Source organism: Oryx dammah, unplaced genomic scaffold (genome assembly GCF_014754425.2).
Source record: "Oryx dammah isolate SB20612 unplaced genomic scaffold, SCBI_Odam_1.1 HiC_scaffold_10, whole genome shotgun sequence".
Lineage (NCBI taxonomy): Eukaryota > Metazoa > Chordata > Mammalia > Artiodactyla > Bovidae > Oryx > Oryx dammah.
The window spans coordinates 76,077,829-76,097,628 of record NW_024070194.1 but is presented as its reverse complement, the minus strand read 5'-3'; the positions used below and the strand labels follow the sequence as shown (position 1 = coordinate 76,097,628).

Sequence of the window (19,800 nt, the reverse complement as noted above, 5' to 3'; positions counted from 1 at the left end):
GCATGTAATTATGCATGTGAAATGCATTTAAAATCCTTACAGTGGAGCCTCAAGCAGCGCGTGGATATGAGCTCTGGGTCCATCACGGCCCGTCAGCTCTACCGTCTCTCCAGTGAAACACTGTTATCATCAGATCTAGGATCTCCCTTCTTTGAAGTGCCTCTTCCTTTCTTTTCACTCTCACTGTTACCACCCAATACGGATGGGGGAAGTGTTGGGGTGCAAATCTTTGATGCCCAGATCTACCAATGTGTGGAGGCATAAGCATACAGCAGGACCCTCTGCTGGACGAGGGGGCTGGGATAAAGACACACCAAGTGTCTGGTTTTTGCCCCCTCCTCCCACCTCGTGCTCTGAGTGTTCAGACTCTCTGAGCTGGCCGTCCATTAACAATAGCCACCAACAGCAGCAGATATTCAGTATGCAGCAGATGCTTTTCTAGGCACCATGTACATGTTAGCTCTAATCCTCATAATGACTCTGAAAAAAGTATAGCCGTTATCCCATTTCTCAGAGAAGGAAACTAAGGTGCAGGGAAGCTTAGTAATTTGCCCATGGTCTCATACCAGCAAGCGGCAGAGTCAGGATTTGAACCTAAGTGATCCAGGCTCCAGAGCCTATCTCGTAACTCTGAGGTCAGACCTGCCCTGGAGGGAACAACCCCTCATTACCTGTCTTGGAGGCACTAGCTTTTTCGTCTGCCTTCATCTGGCTCCTCCATCCTGTGCTGATTAACATGCCATCTTTATTCCTAATTTTAGCCCATGTCCATGCCTCTCCCCTCATCAGCAACTATCCATATCTACTCTTCCTTCAAGGCCAAGTCATCTCCTTAAAACTCTCCTTCCTGGACCACAGGAGCCCACATCATCCCCTTTCCTGCATCCCACCCAGCATCCTGCTGGGAGGCCCCAGCTTTCAGTAGAGAAAGAAAACCCCTGCTTCTGCTCATAGAGGAGCATGAAGAAGAGCCTGGCTGCAGCTCCTCTGGAAAATGACCTCCTCTTTCTCCCTGATGCTCCCCCCATCCTCCATGCTCCAAAGTGAACTTCTTGGGTACCATGTGGTCAGTGCCTCCGTCAGGTGATGAAGATGCTTATAAGATCACTAAACAAAAGAACAAACAGAAAACTTAATTTTGATTTTAGTGCAAGTGGAGATTGGCTGCCAGGGACTAGGCTCTCTGCCCTCCTCCCCTTCTCAGGTTCCTACTCGTGGAGCACAGCCCAGAGCATCTCCTTGTACAGACTTGCTGGAAAGAAAGAGAGAAGGAGCGTGGAGGCAAGGGGGATGGGGACAGAAGTCGGGGGGTGGGGGAGAAGGGAAGGAAGGGAGCCAGGGGGGAAGGAAAGAAAGGAAGAAATAGAGAGGAAAAAAAAGACTGGAATGGAGAGTCTAAAATTAAAAGACCTAAAGAGGAAACCATAGTAGAGCAATGGAGAAGGAAAAGACACAAAAAATCAGGGCTGAAGAGTGTGAAACGCAGGAGAAAGAAAGTCAGGGGAGGGGGAGTGCCGGGGAGGGGACTGCAGACAAGGACGTTCCGAAGGCAGCAGGGCAGGCGGACTGGAGCTACCTGGTCCCCCAGGGGGCCAGGCAGACGCAGCACACCACCAGCCACCTGGGAGGCAGGCCACTAACTGCTGCACGAACATTTAGGAAAGCGCATAGTGACTTCAGGTACTTTACTTACGTCACCACTAACTTTAGTTACTAGCTCACAGGAAGATGAACAATGTACACTTTAAATGCTTGGGTAAGGACGCATGGCTGTGAGCTACCAGGATACCCACCCTGAGAGGGAAAAGTGACAGGCGGGCATGGTGCCAAGCACAGGGGTGGGTGTGGATGTGGCCAGTGCAGGGGGGGTCAGGAGGAGACGGTCTGCTCAAAGCAGAGGTCCCCCCAGGTCACCTTCCAGGCAGTGACTGAGAAGACACTGAAGTGGGGTTCTAAGCTGTCTCATGATCCTGGAAGATAAGTGACCGCCGCTTCATGGACCCCACTGCTCACTCCGAGCCATCCTGAGCACAATAGCATTTCTGCAGGGCACCCCGAGGGTCCCAGGCTGTGAGCCAGGAGGATGTCTTCCCAGGCGGGCTGAGTGCCCCTGGGTGCCAACGCTGAGCCTCCCCTGACCACACCACTGTAGAAGGAGGTGACTGGAACTCCTTCAGGCTCTCAGCATGCTTACCGCTGACCTCAGGTTCAGGCTGATCAGGCATCCTGGTGGAGAACCATTTCCACCACCGTAGGGCCCAGCATCCTGCAGCGAGTCAGCGCTCCAAAGACTGCAGTGCAAACATCCCAGTGGTTCTCTCCAGCCCACGGCACACCGGAGTTTATCTCGTCCTCACCTCCATGTTGGGTCAATCTCTCCTCTCCCTTCTGCTGCTCCCTTACACTGGAACGTTTCTTTCTATCTTTGTCTTTCTTCAAGACGCAATCCCACTGCCTCACTGGAGCTTCCCGTGTCTACTCCCAAGCAGCACATCCCGCCTTTCTCCTCTGCCTTCTGGTAGGCTCGCTGCATATATTCGTCTGCATATCTTGTTACTTTCCCTGCTGTTACTTCTTCATGGGCAGAAGCTCATATACTATGCTCAAGGACAAAAATAAAAAGACACATTTTAGATCCTTTAGAATGTGTAGAGGGTACACAGTCTTTGTACCCTCCTGAATACTAAACCACTGCTTGCATGACCTGGATACCCAAACAAATGTCTAGGAGGCTGTTTTTCCTTTACACATCTGGTATTGAGTTTCCCTGGTGGCTCAGATGTGAAGAATCTGCCTGTAATGCAGGAGACCCAGGTTCGATCCCTGGGTCGGGAAGATGCCTTACAAACCTCAACTCCAAATCTGGAGCTCCTAGTTTTGTATACCTTCTATGTTGTTGAGGGAGAGGCTGAGAAGAATGGGTAGAAAAAACAAATAGCTTAGTGCTGCGCCTGGAAAATTAGACTGCATTCAAGAATCAAATGTCTTCTGCTGTAATGGGTGGAGATGGGTCCACCAACACAGACTTATTTGCCTTCTTTTTGGATTTCCCTCCTTCGGTAAAGGACCTTGTGGATTATTTACGGACTCACTCCCATAGTGCTGCTTATGCCACATCCATGAGCCCCCCGGTAGCAGAGCAAATCATCAGAGTAATGAAACTCATCATGGGACTAGATGGGACCACAAAAGGTAAGAGGGTCTGCAGCAAGCCCATCTCCCATTAAATCCTTTCCTAGACCCCTCTCTGCCTCCCTTCTGCCCCATCAACCTCTCCCCTTCTCAAATATACTGCTTTGTCTTAATATAGCCAATTTGTAAATTAAGCCATGTGCATGTTAATAATACATAATGTGTAATAGTACGGAGTACATAAATGTTCTGGAACTGCCATCAGCACACAGAAAGTGTGAGCAGGGCAATGCTTTTTTAAAGCAACGAACACTTTCTAACTCACCTCTTCATATGATCAGCAAATCTGGATGATTTTGTTTAATTAGTCATGTTAAAATGAAGCCTGCCTTGGTGTGTGTTTGCCTGTGCTTTCTGGGGACGGTCATTTGTTTCCCTGAGAATGAACTAGTCAATTTAATATTCTTTTTTTAATCCCCCGCCCATCTATTCATTCATTAATTCATTTCTTCATACATTTCTTCAATCATTACTCACCAGGGTTTGGGGAGAAGGAATCCTCCACTCCCCATTCAAGTATATACAGAGAAAACACTCACAACAGTAGTTGGTCATCCATTTCTCTGATGTTGGGTCTCCATGGCCAAGACGTGCTACTTCGTTTGACTCAAATGAGCTTACTCTTTTTTTCTTTTTTTTTGAAATATGCTTTCATCAAGGGCTCTTAGACTTCACCTTCTATCTTTAAGATATAGTTTATAGAGCTTCTACTGTATACCACAATAGGGGACAGTGATGACTAGGGGAGTTCTTGCGGTCAAGCAATCTAGTGAGTGTGTTTATAGAAGCAGCAAATTATCCTGGCGCTAGAACTGCCGCCTGGGCTATACCTTCCATGTGCCCTGCCCCACCTCCGAGCTGATGTGAAACCCTACAATGCTTAGTGCAATGTTCTGAGCGAGCCTACTATTTCAGTAAAAGTATGAGATCCATCATTGTTTAATATTATTAAAGCAACAAAATACTTGATTCACATATCCTTTGTACCCAGAAACCTACTATGTAAAACGGACTAGAACAGGGCTGATATGGATAACGTAGTGTCTTTGAAAAAGTGTTAGTCGCTCAGTTGTGTCTGACTCTTTGCAACCCCATGGACTATAGCCCACCAAGCTCCTCTGTCAATGGGATTCTCCAGGCAAGAATACTGGCATGGGCAGCCATTCCCTTCTCCAGGGGATCTCCCCGGCCCAGAGATCAAACCAAGTCTCCTGCAATGCAGGCAGATTCATTACCATCTGAGTCTCCAGAGAAGCCCTTACGTACCTCCAAACTGATGGTCCCTGATGCCCTTCTGCTGAGCCCTAGTGTTCCCCAGGTCACTAGGTTGAAAAGAAATGATAGACTTTTCTTTTTCACTAAAGAAAAAATGGATTTGAGGGTGACTTTGTTCCTCCATGTAAAATGTAATGATTGACTAACTTCTACGGTCATTTCCAGCCTTGCCTTTGGGGTTTTTATGATTCTGTGTCTTATTGAATAGTCTATGTGAAAAGGAAATGTGATTCCAGTCTATTCATGGTGCAGTGCTTAAGGGCATAAACTGAAAGCAGCTGCCAGGCCTTGATTCCTGAGACACTGCTTAACTTGCTGTGTGGCCTTAGGCAAGTGTCTTCATTGATCTGTTCAACTCTAAGTTACTTCTCTGTGCTTCAGCTCCTCCAGTTGCAAAATAAGCGAAAGGCTATTGATGAGCTAAGGTTTTTGTGAGAATTCGGTAAAATAAGACATAAAAGATTTCATTATGACTGAAACAATTCTGTCTATGGTAAGCATTATATAATTGCTTGCTAGATTACTTGCTGTTATTCCTGAAGTGTTCAAGAAGTATTTGTGCTACCTCAGGGATGCTGTAGGAAGGATTCTTATGATGGAAGTGAAGTAAGACTAGATTTCCTTCAAGGTCCTGGGTTAGTCAGGATAAGCTAACTTATGCCAGTATAACAAATAAGCCTGGAAAATCACAGTGACTTAACCAAACCAAGGTTTATCTCTTGTTCATAGATCTAGTATCAAATATAACACAAATTGGACAACTTTCTGTCCACTTTCCCTCATGGGAAGTGACTCAGGCTTCCGCTGGCTTGAGGCTTGGCTGTCTCAACACATGGCCTCCACAGTCACCATGGTAGCAAGAAAGAGCATCAGCCCAGAAGTAATGCTTCTCATCTTGCTTACCATCCATCAGCCAAAACTAGTCACATGACCTGCCTGAATCTGGGGAGGTGGTAGTAGTAAATTAATGGGTATGAATATGGACATGAATGAGCAGATATTATTCAATCTTTTAAAACTGAAACTCAAAATAGACCTGTCTCCATTCCCACATGAGCTACCGGGTTATGTGAAAAAATTAGTTTGGAACCACTGGCTTCTTGCAAAGTCGTCTTAATGATATTCTTGACTGCATGGATTTCTTAATGAAAAAAGTTATTTGAGACTTAAGCTAAAATGCAAGTTAAAGAATTGTACTGTGATGACCAGAATTATCCATTGATCTTATTTTAAAGACAAATAACTAGAAAAAGTTTACTCTGAAAATTAGCCTATGTCTTCATAAAGATCATTGACTCTTTAAACCCTGCAGATTATATGTTTTTTGTTTTCTTTTTTTAATTAATTAATTTATTTTATTTGAAGGCTAATTACTTTACAATATCGTGATGCCTGTAGGGTATATGTTATCATCGTCCATTGATTTACACATTCCCAACTCGACAATCTTTTCCTTTTCTGCCTCTGGACAGCTTTGCCACTTCATCACAAACAGAACTCACTCTGTTTGATCAAAGAGATCTGCAGAAGTTACATTCAAAGATATGATCGTAAGCCCTTTGATAGCCATCTGTCATCAGTTTTTCTCCCTCCAAGGAGGGAGATATTTCCTTTAGTTTTCTCTCTTAGCCTCATAATTAAATACTTGCTTGGTCGTTATTTTTAACTTCCCAGTTAAAGTGTCTCTCTTCAGTCTTACTGCCATTTTCAGAGGGAACAGAAAGAAAAAAATTAGAGAAAAAGCTATGTGTACAGTCTGTGTCCTCAGAATCTAGATAGGGGAAAGCAGGGAGAAAGATCGAACAGTTTCTTTTCAAAGAAATGAACAAAAGAAAGCGATAGAAAAGAAAATTGATAGAATCATCAGCCAAGTTGCAGATGCCTCAGCCTGACATGGCTTTTGAAGAATTCAAAGGCACCCAGTGAATGATCACCCTGGCCTCATTGACAACAGTGCCTGCTTTAAATAAGATAAACAAGGCTGGTTGGGAACTTTGCATTAACTCACCCCTTTCTGCAGAGATAAACCAATTCCCAGGGTAAAGTTGCCCAAAGCTTAAAGAACTGCACTACATCAACCCCGAGCTGCCTTACAGGTTCTGAGAAAGTGCCCTGCTCTGAGCCTTCATCTTCAGCCTTCTCCCCTCCTGCTCTGATAGGAGCCTTTCAAGGCTTTGTTTTCAGGTTGAGTTTGGGGAGCGGTTGGCAAGATCCGTTCCTTGATGAATGTCTTCACTTTAATCTGCAGGCAAAGCCATACGCTTCAAAGAAAGGCAGGCTGCAGGAATAAGGTCAGTGTTCCTTTGAAGCCAAGGTTCAAAGATGAAATAGCAGTCCCAGTGAAATGACAATGTTTATGCACAAACAGCCACCTTGACTGCAGCCAGGCTCCTCACGGAGCTAATACACACAAGCTGAGGGTCTGCAAGCCACCCAATCCTTTCCCCAGCACCAAGGCCCTTTTCCTGGCCTATCACCCTGTACAGCACAATGAACCCAAAATGGAGATTTGGTTTCTCCATCCTACCGGACGTTGAGTGGTCCACCAGCCAAACACCAACACTGTGAGCCCCTCAAGAGCAAAAGCTGTGTCTTACATTAATCTGATATTCCTCTGAATATCCAGCCCACTGCTTGGCTTAATAAACATTCCATGATTCAACTTTCACCTTGCAGGCCTACTCAATTTCAGGTCAGTGTTTATGCTGAACAAGATGGAGGGAATGTTTGTCTCACAGGACTGGGAGCTGGGGGGCAGTCCCACGCCAGTTGTGGCAACTGCAGAAGGGGTCACTTAGCGATGGGAACTGCTCAGAGAGGGACACCACTTTGGCAGCGGTCCGGAAAGATGGCAGCTCTGTCGTTTTCTTTATGGCCCAGACGGCCACAGGAGGGTGAGCCCCAAACCGCACCAACCTCCCCTGAAGGAAGCATTGTCTACAATTGTCATCTTATTACTTATTTAAATTTTTGATGCATATTTTTCAATTAATGTCAACATTCTTTTTGAACCCCTAATTGGGGTTCTCTGTCCCCGCTGGCTCTGGGTAATCTTTCACTTTTTCAGAGGAAACAGAAGTTGTATCACGTGGAGGGTTTAGGGTGTGTGCTTTGCAGCCAAACTGTGTGGGGCCCGGTCCCCGACCCACCACTTGCTCCATGAAATGGCCAGTTGCCTGCCCTCTCTTAGCCTCAGTTCCTTCATTATAAACTGAGGTTGTGGAAGGATTACGTGACAGAATACAGAACAGTGAACTCGGCACGATGCTTGATGCGTAGTAAGCACTCATAAAGGCAAATGATTCCTTCCTCCTCTAGTTTTTCCAACAGTGTTTATGCACCCTGGAATTTCCCCGTCTCTCAGGCCTTACACCTGCTCCAGCAGCAAATCCAGCAGCAGTTCGTTTGACGTAAACCCGGATGTGGGTCTTCTCACGCACCCCGCCACCCCCTCCATCAGCTCTCACTTGGATCCCTGGAGTGACTCCCCACTCCCCATGCTTGTGGTCTTGTGACATTCTCCACACAGAAGCAAGATTCCCTTTTTTAAAAAAGTCACTCAGACCAGATCACTGCTCCACTCAGAGTTTCCCACTGTTTTCCATCTTAGTATAAAAGTCCAGACTGTGGCCTTCAGGCTTCTTCTCCTGACATGACTTTCCACGTTTCCCACCACTCGCTCCCCTGCTTGGTCTGCTCAGAGCAGGTGGTGTCCTTGCTTTTCCTGGAACCCAGGGAACAGCTACTACAGAGGAGGGTCTTCGCGTTTGCTGGTCTTCCTGGAGCAGCATGTTCAGCCAACACCCGCGTGACCCGCTCCCTCACTGTCTGCCCATCTCTGCTCGGAATCAGCCTCCTGAGAGGAGCCACTGCGTCCTGAACTGCACACCCACCACCCATCCCTCTAATCCTCCTCAGCTTGCTTCAGTCATCACAGCACTCCCAGGCAAATAATCCACAGATCTGCCTGTTTTCTGGTTTCCCTCGCGAGAATGTGAACTCCAGGAGAACAAGCGTTTCATTTTAGTCTTTACTCTGAGAACAGTGCCTGGCAGTGACAAGTTCTCAACAAATATTTGTTGAATCCTTCTCTCTTTCCCTTTCAGCTCAGTAAATAAAAGACCCTTATCTCCTCCACACCTCTGTGCTTGATTCTCTTCCTTCCCACCTTGTAAATGGCATTGGCCCCTTTTCTCAACTATGAACTTGATCATTTCGTCCCCCGGAAAAGCCTCCCCTCACCCCTCCTTTTGTTTCTACAGCCATTGAGTCGCATCACTTCCATTGCTGCAAATCTTCCTGAAAGAATGGCCCATGGGCCAGCTCCCTTTCTCCTCCCCACGCAGCCATCAGCCTTCGTCCTCTGGCCATTTCCCTGGGCTCTGTACCCTCAGAGGTCACCACCACCCACCTACCCTGCTGCTGTTCCCCCAGCCAAACTGGACAGACGTCTCCACCTCACCCTTCTTTCCTGAGAACAGGCTTCCCTTAGTTGTGGAAGACGCTCTTCTTTCTGGTTCTTCTTTCTTTGTCTGTCCTTCCTCTCCTTTACTGCTGGGTCCTCTTCCCCCATCTACATTTGCTGGAATTCCAGCCTCTGCTCTCTTTATGCTTTCCTCTGCACATGCTTGCTCCCCTGTTCCATTCTGTTGTGTAGAAACATGCTTCTCAAACTTGAAGTCACATCAGTCACCTGAAAAAGTGATGGAAAAAAGCTCTCCACCTCAGGACACACAGTGGATTGCTCCATTGGCTAACACATTCCTTGTCTCACCAACACGGCTGTTGAAAAAAGGATCTCTGTGATTTCATCAACTTTTCCTGCTGTTACTTCAGTGCTAGGCCGATGGAATTCACCAACTCTGAATCACAAAGCCACTTTTGCTATCATAAAAAAGTGAAAGTGTTAGTCACTCAGTCACATCTGACTCTTTGCGACCCCATGGACTGTAGCCCAGCAGGCTCCTCTGTCCATGGAATTCTCCAGGAAATACTGGAGTGGGTTGCCATGCCCTCCTCCAGGGGATCTTCCCAAACCTGTGTCTCCTGCATTGTATGCAAATTCTTTACCATCTGAGCCAACAGGGAAGTCCCTTTGCTATCATATACATGGCAATATTTGATTTGTTTATAATTGAGTGGCTGATAAGGTTTCCCTAGAAAGGACAGAGTAGTGGAAATTTACATACAAGTGAAAATAAATAGAGTTCCAATTTCTAATATATAATATCCAACTTCAGTAGAATACATTTTCATTGTTGCTAATAAAATCTCGTATGCTTAAACAATAAAGGAAAATAGAAGATTCTTCTAAAAATAGAATCTTCTAGTTTTCTTCAAAATCACACTTGTCTTTCCCTTAAATAGGACCTTCTGGGTGGCAGAGTGGGTGGCAAGATAGAATAATGAATTGTGTTCTTCCTTATGTAAAGCAACTAGCTATACAGGATTTGACAGGATGAAACACAATAAGCTGTCTTACCTTTGTAATTTAACATGTTTTCTCAATATAGTATTCTGGGATTATTGCTGCAAAAAAGATGAGACAAATAGTATTACCAGCTTCCCTCTTCAATCATCTTATAAATCAAACTTAGATATTATCCAGATATTTACCTCAATTCTCCACTTTCAATATTTCAGTGTGAGACCCAGGCTTTGGTAAACATTAGCAGGAAGGTCAATAAGAGAGGGATGGGGTAACTGACCCCCCAAATTAGATCTAAGTACCCCTGTCATTGTGCCAATACAGGCATTCTTCCTAAAGTGGAGCTTCCTTTGCTCTTTAGAAAATAAAAATTGTGATGAGCCCAAGATCTGAGGAGGAAGTGTTAAATAGACATGCTCCCCAACAGAGGGCCTCCTCACACTGATTTTCTGAGATTCTTCTTATTTCTTGCATGACTTGAGAGGTATTCAAAACATTCTATCCATGAAGAAGCTGTTACCTCAGCCCTAGGTTTCTGTTTGCATGTCCCCATGCTATCTTTGGCAAGATTAAGAAATGAAGATTCAGCTAATGTGATTGCTCTTCTTTTTCCCTCTGCATACTGGCCTCTGGTGTGAGGAGACTCTCCACTCTTGAACGGGGGAGGTGATGTCTTTTAAATCCACATTTTGATTAGATTATAGCATCACTAGTTTATGGTGACGTTGCCCATTCTCAAATTAAAACTGAGTGTTCTGTCCCTTCCCTGCAAAATCTCTGGTTCTATTCACCGAGAATATCCAAAGAGTTCAAGAAGACTGTGGTTTCTATTCAAAAAGGAACAACAGTGGAAAAGGGAAAAAGGATGATTCTGGTGCATGATGTTAGTGGATGAAGTCCAGATCATGTTTAAAAACACAGATAAGTCAAAATCAGAGAAAACAATGGTGGTCCTTTCTGCTTTCCAGCAACTTCCACTTTCCTCATTGTTGACCCCTGGACCACCACCCAGACCTTCCTGGCTCCCAAAACCAGACTCAGAAGCCCCTGTGTTTTCTGCTACTCCGGCTCTGTCTCAGAACTTCAGACTGAAACTTGGGGACTGGATGAAATCTGGACTCAGTACAGCTTGTAATGATGGGCGGGGGAGGGGGGGTGTTGATGCTGGAGTGACCCTTCTAACTTGTGCCACTAACCCCAGACCTTCCATAACTATCCTTTCTAAGTATCGCCCCCTCCCTTGTGGGTAACTATCTGCTCCTTCATTCCACACCATTTTCCTCCATAGGGTCCATCACCACTTAGAATTATGTTCTTGCTTCTTTGGTGATTGTCTGCTCCCCCAGGAGAGTACAAGTGCCATGAGGGCAGTGACATTGTCTCAACCTCAAGCGATATATGTTGGCTGGATGAGTGACGCCCCCCATTCAGTGTAAGCTTTGGCCATATCCTATAACTATTCACAAGGCTTTGGTACCACCCTTCTGCATGCTTGTGATGTTTCCTCTGTCTAGAAGACTCTCATCTCTCCCCACACATCCCCTATACCTACTCTTCATCTTCTGAACCTTTGTTCAGGCTTCTAAGCCCTGTCTTGATGTCACAGACAGGAAATAATCCTTTCCTCCTCTGTCTCATGCAATCCTTGCCTCTTATGTTAGTCACACATACCTTAGTCCAGTCCTCCAAATATGTAGTGATTACTTAATTATTAATAATTGTGCCTTAAGCATCAAATGGGCTTCCCTTGTGGCTCAGACAGTAAAGAATCTGCCTGCAATTCAGGAGACACAAGTTCGATCCCTGGGTCAGGAAGATCCCTGGAGAAGGAAATGGCTACCCATGCCAGTATTCTTGCCTGGAGAATCCCATGGACAGAGGAGCCTGGTGGGCTACAGTCCACAGGGTTGCAAAGAGTTGGATGCAGTCAAGTGAGTGAGCACGCATGCAAGCATCAAGGATATGAATGAATGAAAACTGAATGACCAAATTTAAGGCTAAGCGATTCCCTGAATTCTAATCACTCTCTATCAATAATTATAGTATCATTGCTATAGAGGTTACTTATAGAATTATTTTGGTTCAAATACTGGAGTTATGATCACTTCCTTAGTAGATATATGCATAAGCCAAAATGTACAGTCCCTTTTCTATTATTTTGATAAATGAATAGTTTTACATGATTACATATGCTAAGGCTTGTTCTGGACACCATCTAATATAGAGATGAGTAAGCAGGATAATTCAAGTTATTGCTACCGAATCACAGAAGCAAAAATGGAGTTTTTCCTTTAATTATCCAAGTAGTAGCTGAATCCTTCACTTAAGGTTTCCTATGAAGACACCATCCAAAGCTCAACTGTGCATTTGACTCACACAGTAATCAGCAAAGACTGGTACCAGCTAATCCTCTGTCCGAGCTGAAGTGTATTTCCAAAATACAGGTAAGAGGGTTTTCTTACACATCCAAAATGGCATTTTCCACTGAGTATGCTGAGGGATCACCTGCCCTCCTCTCCCCTATGTTAATGGTGATTTGCACTTAGGATCCTTTTCAATCAAGAAATTTCATGTTTTCATGACATTCCCTGGCAACTAGTAATGAGAGATTGAGGAACTAAATTTCCCACATAAAAATTAGAGTTTCCCTTGTTGCCATTTAGCCAACAGAAAACAAATGGTCATTAGGATTTTGAATCCTTGAAAATTTTTCATGGTATCTTTCCTTACAAGGTCAGTTTTAGTTAAGTTTAACTTGCTGTGGTAATAAAGTCCAACACATAAACACAATAGACATTTATTTGTTGTTCATATAAAGTCCTAAAGGGATGTTAACCCAGCCTCCTTCCATCTGGTGGCTCCTTCCACTTCGATCTATGGTTTAAAAGGTTGGTGCAAGGAGCGAAGATGCTCTGTGTGGGGGACCTTTTCAGGGGCCATGGCTGAAAAGGCATGTTTCATTTCTGCCCACATCCTCTTGGTAGAACTGGGTCATGTGACCTTGCCTAACCACAAAGGATCCTGGGAAATGAAATTAGCCATCTGCCTGGGAGAAGGAAATGGGTTCGTTGAATAGCCAGCCAGTCTTTGCCACAGTACTTAACCTCAGCCCAGGACATCCTTTCCCCAGCCTTTCTGATGGATGTATATTGTGGGAAGACATTGTATATTTTAGACAGTTTCCCAATCTTTCTCTATTGACTTAGTAAATAAACTCTTGACCTGGAATGGAATAAAAGTAGCTAAAGAAAAAAGAACAACAAAGTTCAAAAGACTGAAGATGAATCCGTTCCTTTTATAGGGACTCTCAGGGCTTCTAGTCTGGCTTTTACTAGAAACACTTCTGCTTCTTTTTCGCAGAACGTGATCCCAGGCCATGGCAGGTACTGAGATTATGATGGCGCTAAATTCCCCAACGCTGTGTGCTTTTTGGAGGCAGAAAGTGGACCCTGGGCATAACGCTTCCCAGAAGAAACTAAAAAGACATGAAATTGGAACAGCTCTGGAAGTCAAGCCAGAACAGGGGAGAATGTATATTTTGGAAGTGGTAACACACTCTTAGAAATTCAGGACATTTGGCGGGAAGGGAGGATGTGATGAGATAGAAAATTATAAATTGCATCTTTATCGGAAAATTATAAATTGCCATCTAAAACATGCCACTTAAAACCATGGGCATTTGGGTTAATTATCTGAATTGGGTGGGTTTATTTTGAGACATCCCAACTCTCTTATTCAGCCACACTTTGGTTATCTAGGGACATGGACTAAAAGGAGGCTAAGAGGCTAAAAAAGTATCAAACTTCTGATGTTCATCGTATCAGCACCCGGCAGGTGATGAATCAAGGCAAACCAGTCAAGGGAAAACTAAATTCTAAACCCAGGTAGGAAGATAAAACTAGCAACTTTACATAAAGATGGAATGTATATGAAAATACGATTCTATGCACATTGCTTTAAGCATTCCATCTATTTTGGGAAGCATTAAAGACTGTGTGCTTCTGTTTTGTACACATGGGCGAATTCAGTCCACATAATTTGTTCTTTACCATATCTGGGATTTTATTTAAAATTTTTCCAGAGGCTTAAATTTCTTTTTTTTTTTTTTAATTCTTAACAGGGGTTGAATAAAATGGCAAGATCTTTCAAATAACTTCATTCATTTATGAACCTCAATCATTTTTCTTTTCTTTATCCTCTGGAGAGGAAACTTAAAAGAGTGAGACTTAAACTATAATGCATTTCCACTGGAAAATCCAGCCATGCCTCATTTTTAAAATATTTTGTCTGGATTATTTCATTCATCCTGCTCATTTGTGAAATTTTATCGTGAGATTGGCAGGTGAGATACTGACCCCACTCCTAACCCGACATGGACTTGGAGAAAGTGGCCTCCGCACCTTCCAGCTGTGACCTTGGACCTTTGCTCTGGTCCCTGGAACAGGGCACACATATTTTTACACTTGAGTTTGATAGGTTTAAAAAAAGGGAATACTAACTGGGAAGATTTAGGACTTTGAAGGCGGAGAGAAATGAGTCCACTGGGTGACAGCAATTCACTCTCCAGAGTGGAATTTTCTTGCTTTCCTGCTGTTTACATTTGACATGAGACTCATTCACGAACTTCTCTCCTAAGATATTGCTTCTCCACAGGGCAAGCTGTTTGGAGGGCTGCAAACCACGCTTCTCCATCCAAACCATCAAGCTTATCCTGTGACTGTTCTTGCTAACTTACTCTTCACCCAGAAGCTCTATGAGGAATAAAGAGGGACAACCAGACAGGACTGTGATCAGGCAGATGAAGCCATGATAATTAGATGCGGAGTTGGTAAAGGTCTTCTCAGCACCTACCTTGGCAGGAAGTTTAGCGAATACAAAATGCACTTCCTCCAAGTTCTTTTCTCCCCTGAAACCCCAACACATTGTTAGTTCTGTCCCTCTGCAGTCCCTCCGTGAGTGCAGAGAAGTCCACAGAGAATCCCACCTGAAACGGGCTGTCTGGAGCCCTGGCATCTGAGACCCATGGCCTTGCTCAGGGAAGACCCCTGCCGCTGCTTCCTAAATCTGTTTGGCCCTTGGTTGCCAGCTGGAGACACAGAGAAATGCAGAAAAAGAGGCAGAAGGCGCAGAGGGCTGCGCTTTCTAAACGGTTACAGGCCACTGGCCTTTCAGCAACAGTTAATGCAGAACAGATGGCAGGTGCTACGCTCGGCTGGCTCTCAACTGAGAGGCTGCCTCTGTCCATGATTAATCACCTGTGCTGGGGGGTCAGAAAGTTCTACCTGGCCTGGGGTTGGGGAGCGACCTAAGGTTGGAGTTAGCAAGCAAAGTGACAGTCATTGCCTCTCTGCCCTATGGCTGCTCACATGTTTTCAGGACCACTGCGGGGTGGGGAGGGCACCCAATAAACAGAATTAGCCAACCCGTGGAACCCTACCTAGGAGGGGAAGTTTGTCTGGTTGTGCAGAAATGGCTCAAAAACTGGTCCATAATGTTCGGTCCCTTCATTTACTTCCCCTTGAGTTAGCCAAGGGTAGAATTTTATGGCAGAGCAGTAAATTCTGCACTTGCTTTGAGGCCTCAAACGATTTCCCCGGCACAACTGTAAAGAGAATCTGTTTGTCTTTTCTATGGCACTGGGGCAAAAGGATAGTGTAGCCACTTTCTTCCTCCCGTCCTACAAACAAGATATCCTTTTACACCGTGAGTCCTGCAGAAGCTTCCCCTTCACTTTTGTTTCCTCTGTGTGGATGCGGAGACGGGGGCGTTGTGATGTAACACGCATGGAATTCTCTGTCGGTTCAGTCCAACTGGAGAAGAACGTGATTCCGGCTGTAGGATCTTTGAGGGTGAAGGGGAGTTGCTGTTACACATTGATCTTTGTTTTCCCTGTCACAGGTCGTTTTCAGCTGAACACCAAAAGTCACCAACACACTGGGGGCCATACCCTAGCCCCACTCTTGTCTGGAGAAGTTGGGGAGAAAACCATTTACCCCACCAGCCACAGCTGGGGAGGATTAAGCAGGTGGATGCGTGGCTGTGCTCTGGGCGAGAGAGAATGTGTTACTTCTCTGTTTCTGCATAATAGATGACCACGAATTTCAGGGCTTTCTGTTTTTATCTTTTGGCCATGCCACACAGCATGTGAGATCTTATTTCCCCAACCAGGGATTGAAGCTTTGCCCCCTGCACTGGGAGCACAGAGTCTTAACCACTGGACTGCCAGAAAAGTCTCAAACTTCAGGGGTTTCAAACAACACCCATTTATAATCTCACAGTCTCCTAGGGTCGGGAGACTGGGCAGTCTCTGGCAAGGCAGAAATCAGAGTGTCAGCAGCTTTCTTTGGAGCTCACCCTTCTCTTCCATGGGTGTAGCAGAACCCAGTTCCTGAGGGTCGCCAGACTGAGATCCCGGTTTGTCTGTCAGCTGGGAACCCACCTCAACTGCTGAAGACTTGAATTTCTTACCATATGACGCCCTCCATTTTCAAAGTCAGCAGTGGAGAATGTCCCTGTTAAGACCCCTCCTTCCCTGAGAGCCCAGGCCTTTCTCAGAGCTAACCTGATTAGGTCTTAAGTATTGGTTAATGCCCCTAAAATTCATTTTGCCTTTGTAAAATAGGACTTTATGTAAAGATTTCCAGTAGTTATAAGCTTCATCTTGAATACTCAGAATGAATGTTAGTCTAGTGAATACTTAGTTCTGGGAAATAAGAACATATAAAAAGGCATGTCCTAGGCACCAAAACAAAAAAGAAGCAAACAAAAAACAGGTTATAGGAACAACCAGAATGGCTGTAGATAGCGCAGGTCACTTCTGTTGGCCACAGCTTCAGAGAGCAAATCCAAGCAAGTCAGTTCAGTGCTCAGTGATGACTGAAAATGAACGGTTTTTAATCTTTTTGAACCATAGAATTTTTTTCAGATGAAATGTACATGGAAGCCCATTTTATAAAATCGTTGTATAATTTTACAACACTCTTATAGGACCAGTTGGGTACCAGACACTCTCCAAAGTGCTTAAAATAAAATCCTTGTAACAGTACGAAAGGGACATGCTTATTATTGTTATTGTTATTGTCATTGTCTTTAGTCACATTTTACTGGTGAAGAACCTTAATTGCAGAAAGATGAGATGCCTTGCTCGAGGTGGCAGAGTGGAGTTTGAACCCAGGGAAATCAGGCTCTCAGTCCTCAACTCTGTTGGTGTGGAAGCAAGTTGGAGGTGGGGGGTCTGTTCCCCCAGCTGCTGAGCCTCCACCTCACCTTTTCCCCACACCCTCTAGGCTTCTTCAGTATAACCTGCCCAGCAAACACTCTGAGAACCGGAGCATCTGAATACTGTACACACTGCCTCAAAGGGGCTACCGAGCAGTTTCTTTCTCGTGCACTGTCTCTTGGGGCCCTTTCAAGGAACTCCAAGAAGTCGATTCCTCAGCCACAGTCTCTCCTCTGCCGCAGCCGTCGCTGCAGCCCCTCTCTCACCCATTTCTGCTGCCACTCTGGCCTCCTCCTGTGCCTGGCCACCTCCAGCCTTTCCTTTATCCTACTCCATGCACTACATGCTGCAATCTCCTCTCCCGAAACCCCCTAGAACATGGCGTATCCTTTTTGTGCTGCTGCCTGGACGCTCTAGTGCCCACCAGCTCCTAGGCTGGCAACTCTAGCCCTCTGGGTCTTATTCCACTGATCTTTCTCCTGACAGTGTTCTAGGCAAGTGGGCTACCGACCCCACTCTGGTGCACAAGGTGTGTTCTTGCCACCTCCAGGGTCTTTGTTGCAAACTCCCAGAGCATTTCTTCCATAGGGCATTCAACTTTCTACCGTTTATAATTATTAATTTTCCTCGTCTATAAGCTCCTTGAAAACAGTAGACACGTTCGTCTTTCAATCCTGCAACACAGCAGCCCCTGTGCTGAATAGCACTAAGTAGCATTCTCCCCAAAGTCCCAGGAGACAGATCGTCACCATCCCCACTTAACAGAGCAGTAAATTAGTGCTCAGACATGAGTGGCTTGCTCATCTTCAAGGCAAAGAGAAAAGGGTGTATAGACATACAGATCTGTAGATGGAGCAGAAAAATGCAAAAATACTTGGAGACAAAATTGCTCTCCAGAGTCTTCAATTAGAATCATCCTTATTATCTTCATAGAATCAACAGCCACAATAATTCACGACTACAAGGGCTGGTTTTGAACTAGGGTACACACCACAGTCACCCAGGGGAAGGCTTTCAAGAAAGTCCACACCAGTCCTGCAGGAGCAGAATCTCTGCAGATGACGACTTACCCATGAGTATCCTAGAAAACAAAAAATTCCCTGAAGACGCTGGTGTGTTCCCCTGTTTAAGAATCACCAATTCACAAGGTTCCCAGAAGACTCCAGCCTCCCAAATTACCCTCATTCCCCATCATTAGTAACTTTCTAAGGAACTGCTCTCTGTGTAATGCAAATTAAAATTAAATCATATCACTTATTCTGTAAGGATTCAAGAAGCACTGCTATGCGACAGGCCTGCTGACTCTGTCTCATTTGTCTTACAGCCCTTCTCCTGTGTCTATTATCTGATATCTGCCCGGTCTACTGGTAGATTGTATGCACGTGCTAAGTTGCTGCAGTCATGTCTGACTCTTTGTGACCCCATGGACTATAGCCCTCCAGGCTCCTCTGTCCTTGGGATTCTCCAGGCAAGAACACTGGAGTGGGTAGCCACGCCCTCCTCCAGAATGTCTTCCTGACCCAGGGATCAAACCTGTGTCTTTTGTGTCTCCTGCACTGGCAGGTGGGTTCTTTACCACTAGCAACACCTCAGAGGCACTAACTGGTAGATTATTTCTTGCCTAACTGGTAGATTATTATACAGCCCTAGAATTTTTTTTTATCTTCTCCTCCATATTAGCAGGTGGCCTTTCTCTGGTACACATCGAAGGCTTTTCAGTGGTGAAATGTATGAACCCATGAACCATGGGACTCACACCTCATCAGGAATAAGTTTCACAGCTTCTTCAAAGAGCAGACTCTGATAAACTCGATGGCACCACCAATGTCCAGATCCACCGGGTAACGCAAAAGCCACCTCCCAGCCTCAGTCTCCTCGTCTGTGAAGGGGACCCAGAAGCACAGTGCCTGGCTCATAGTAGCTGCACAAGGGATGTTCATCCTTACCTCTCCTTGTGGATTAAGCCCCTGACGGTGTCTTTGAGCCGCAAGTGGCGAGGTGGAGGCACGGAAATGACACCGTCTAGCCTGCCCAGTCCCGCTCCTGCGTGCATTAATGGGGGCATGGAGAGGCCTGGGCAGTCCTTGGCACATGTGAGTGTGAGCATAAAACACGCCGTAACCTTGGAATCTGGACATCAAAAGGGAGCGCTTCAGCGCCTGATAAAAACGTGTGTTCCTTTCCGCAAACCACTCCAAACCCTGTTTTCGCCATCCCACTGGGAAGCTTGTCACTGCTAATGTGATTCTTATGATTCTTGCTGCTCTGTAGCCTCTTGATCTTTCCTGAGATCTCCCTGCCCCAGAGTGTGTTGGAAACAAAATGTCCTGTCTGGTGTCCAGAGCTTAAAATAACAGACGTTGGGTTCCTGCTGCCACGTTGAAATTTTACTCCAAGGTCTCTCCCCAGCACCCCCGCCCCCGCCCCTCCCTGTGCCTGGAGGAGAAGCCTAGTGTGAGCATCAGACAAATAAATGGAAGGAAGGGGAAGCCGTGGAGGGTTGGGGTGGGCGCAGAGGGACAGGGGAGACCTTCTGAGACCACTGCGGGCACCCTGGAGGATCAATTTGGTTGTTGAGAAAGATAAACTTCTTAAATTGTGCGACAGGTTTTAAGGGAAGATTCTACCCATCTCTAAAGAAAAGAACCACCTTTTCCCAGCACAGCTGCCAAAAAGCAGGTTTGAG

General features: G+C 45.4%; 1 protein-coding gene across 1 annotated transcript in view; it reads left to right on the top strand.

Moving 5' to 3' along the window:
* The window catches only part of SPTLC3 (serine palmitoyltransferase long chain base subunit 3), a 149,002-nt gene that overhangs the window by 109,940 nt on the left and 19,262 nt on the right, over positions 1 to 19,800 (top strand). The window contains exon 9 of the mRNA XM_040248292.1: positions 3,066 to 3,192. Coding sequence (XP_040104226.1) covers positions 3,066 to 3,192 — 127 coding nt within the window. The remainder of the gene's footprint in view (positions 1 to 3,065; positions 3,193 to 19,800) is intronic.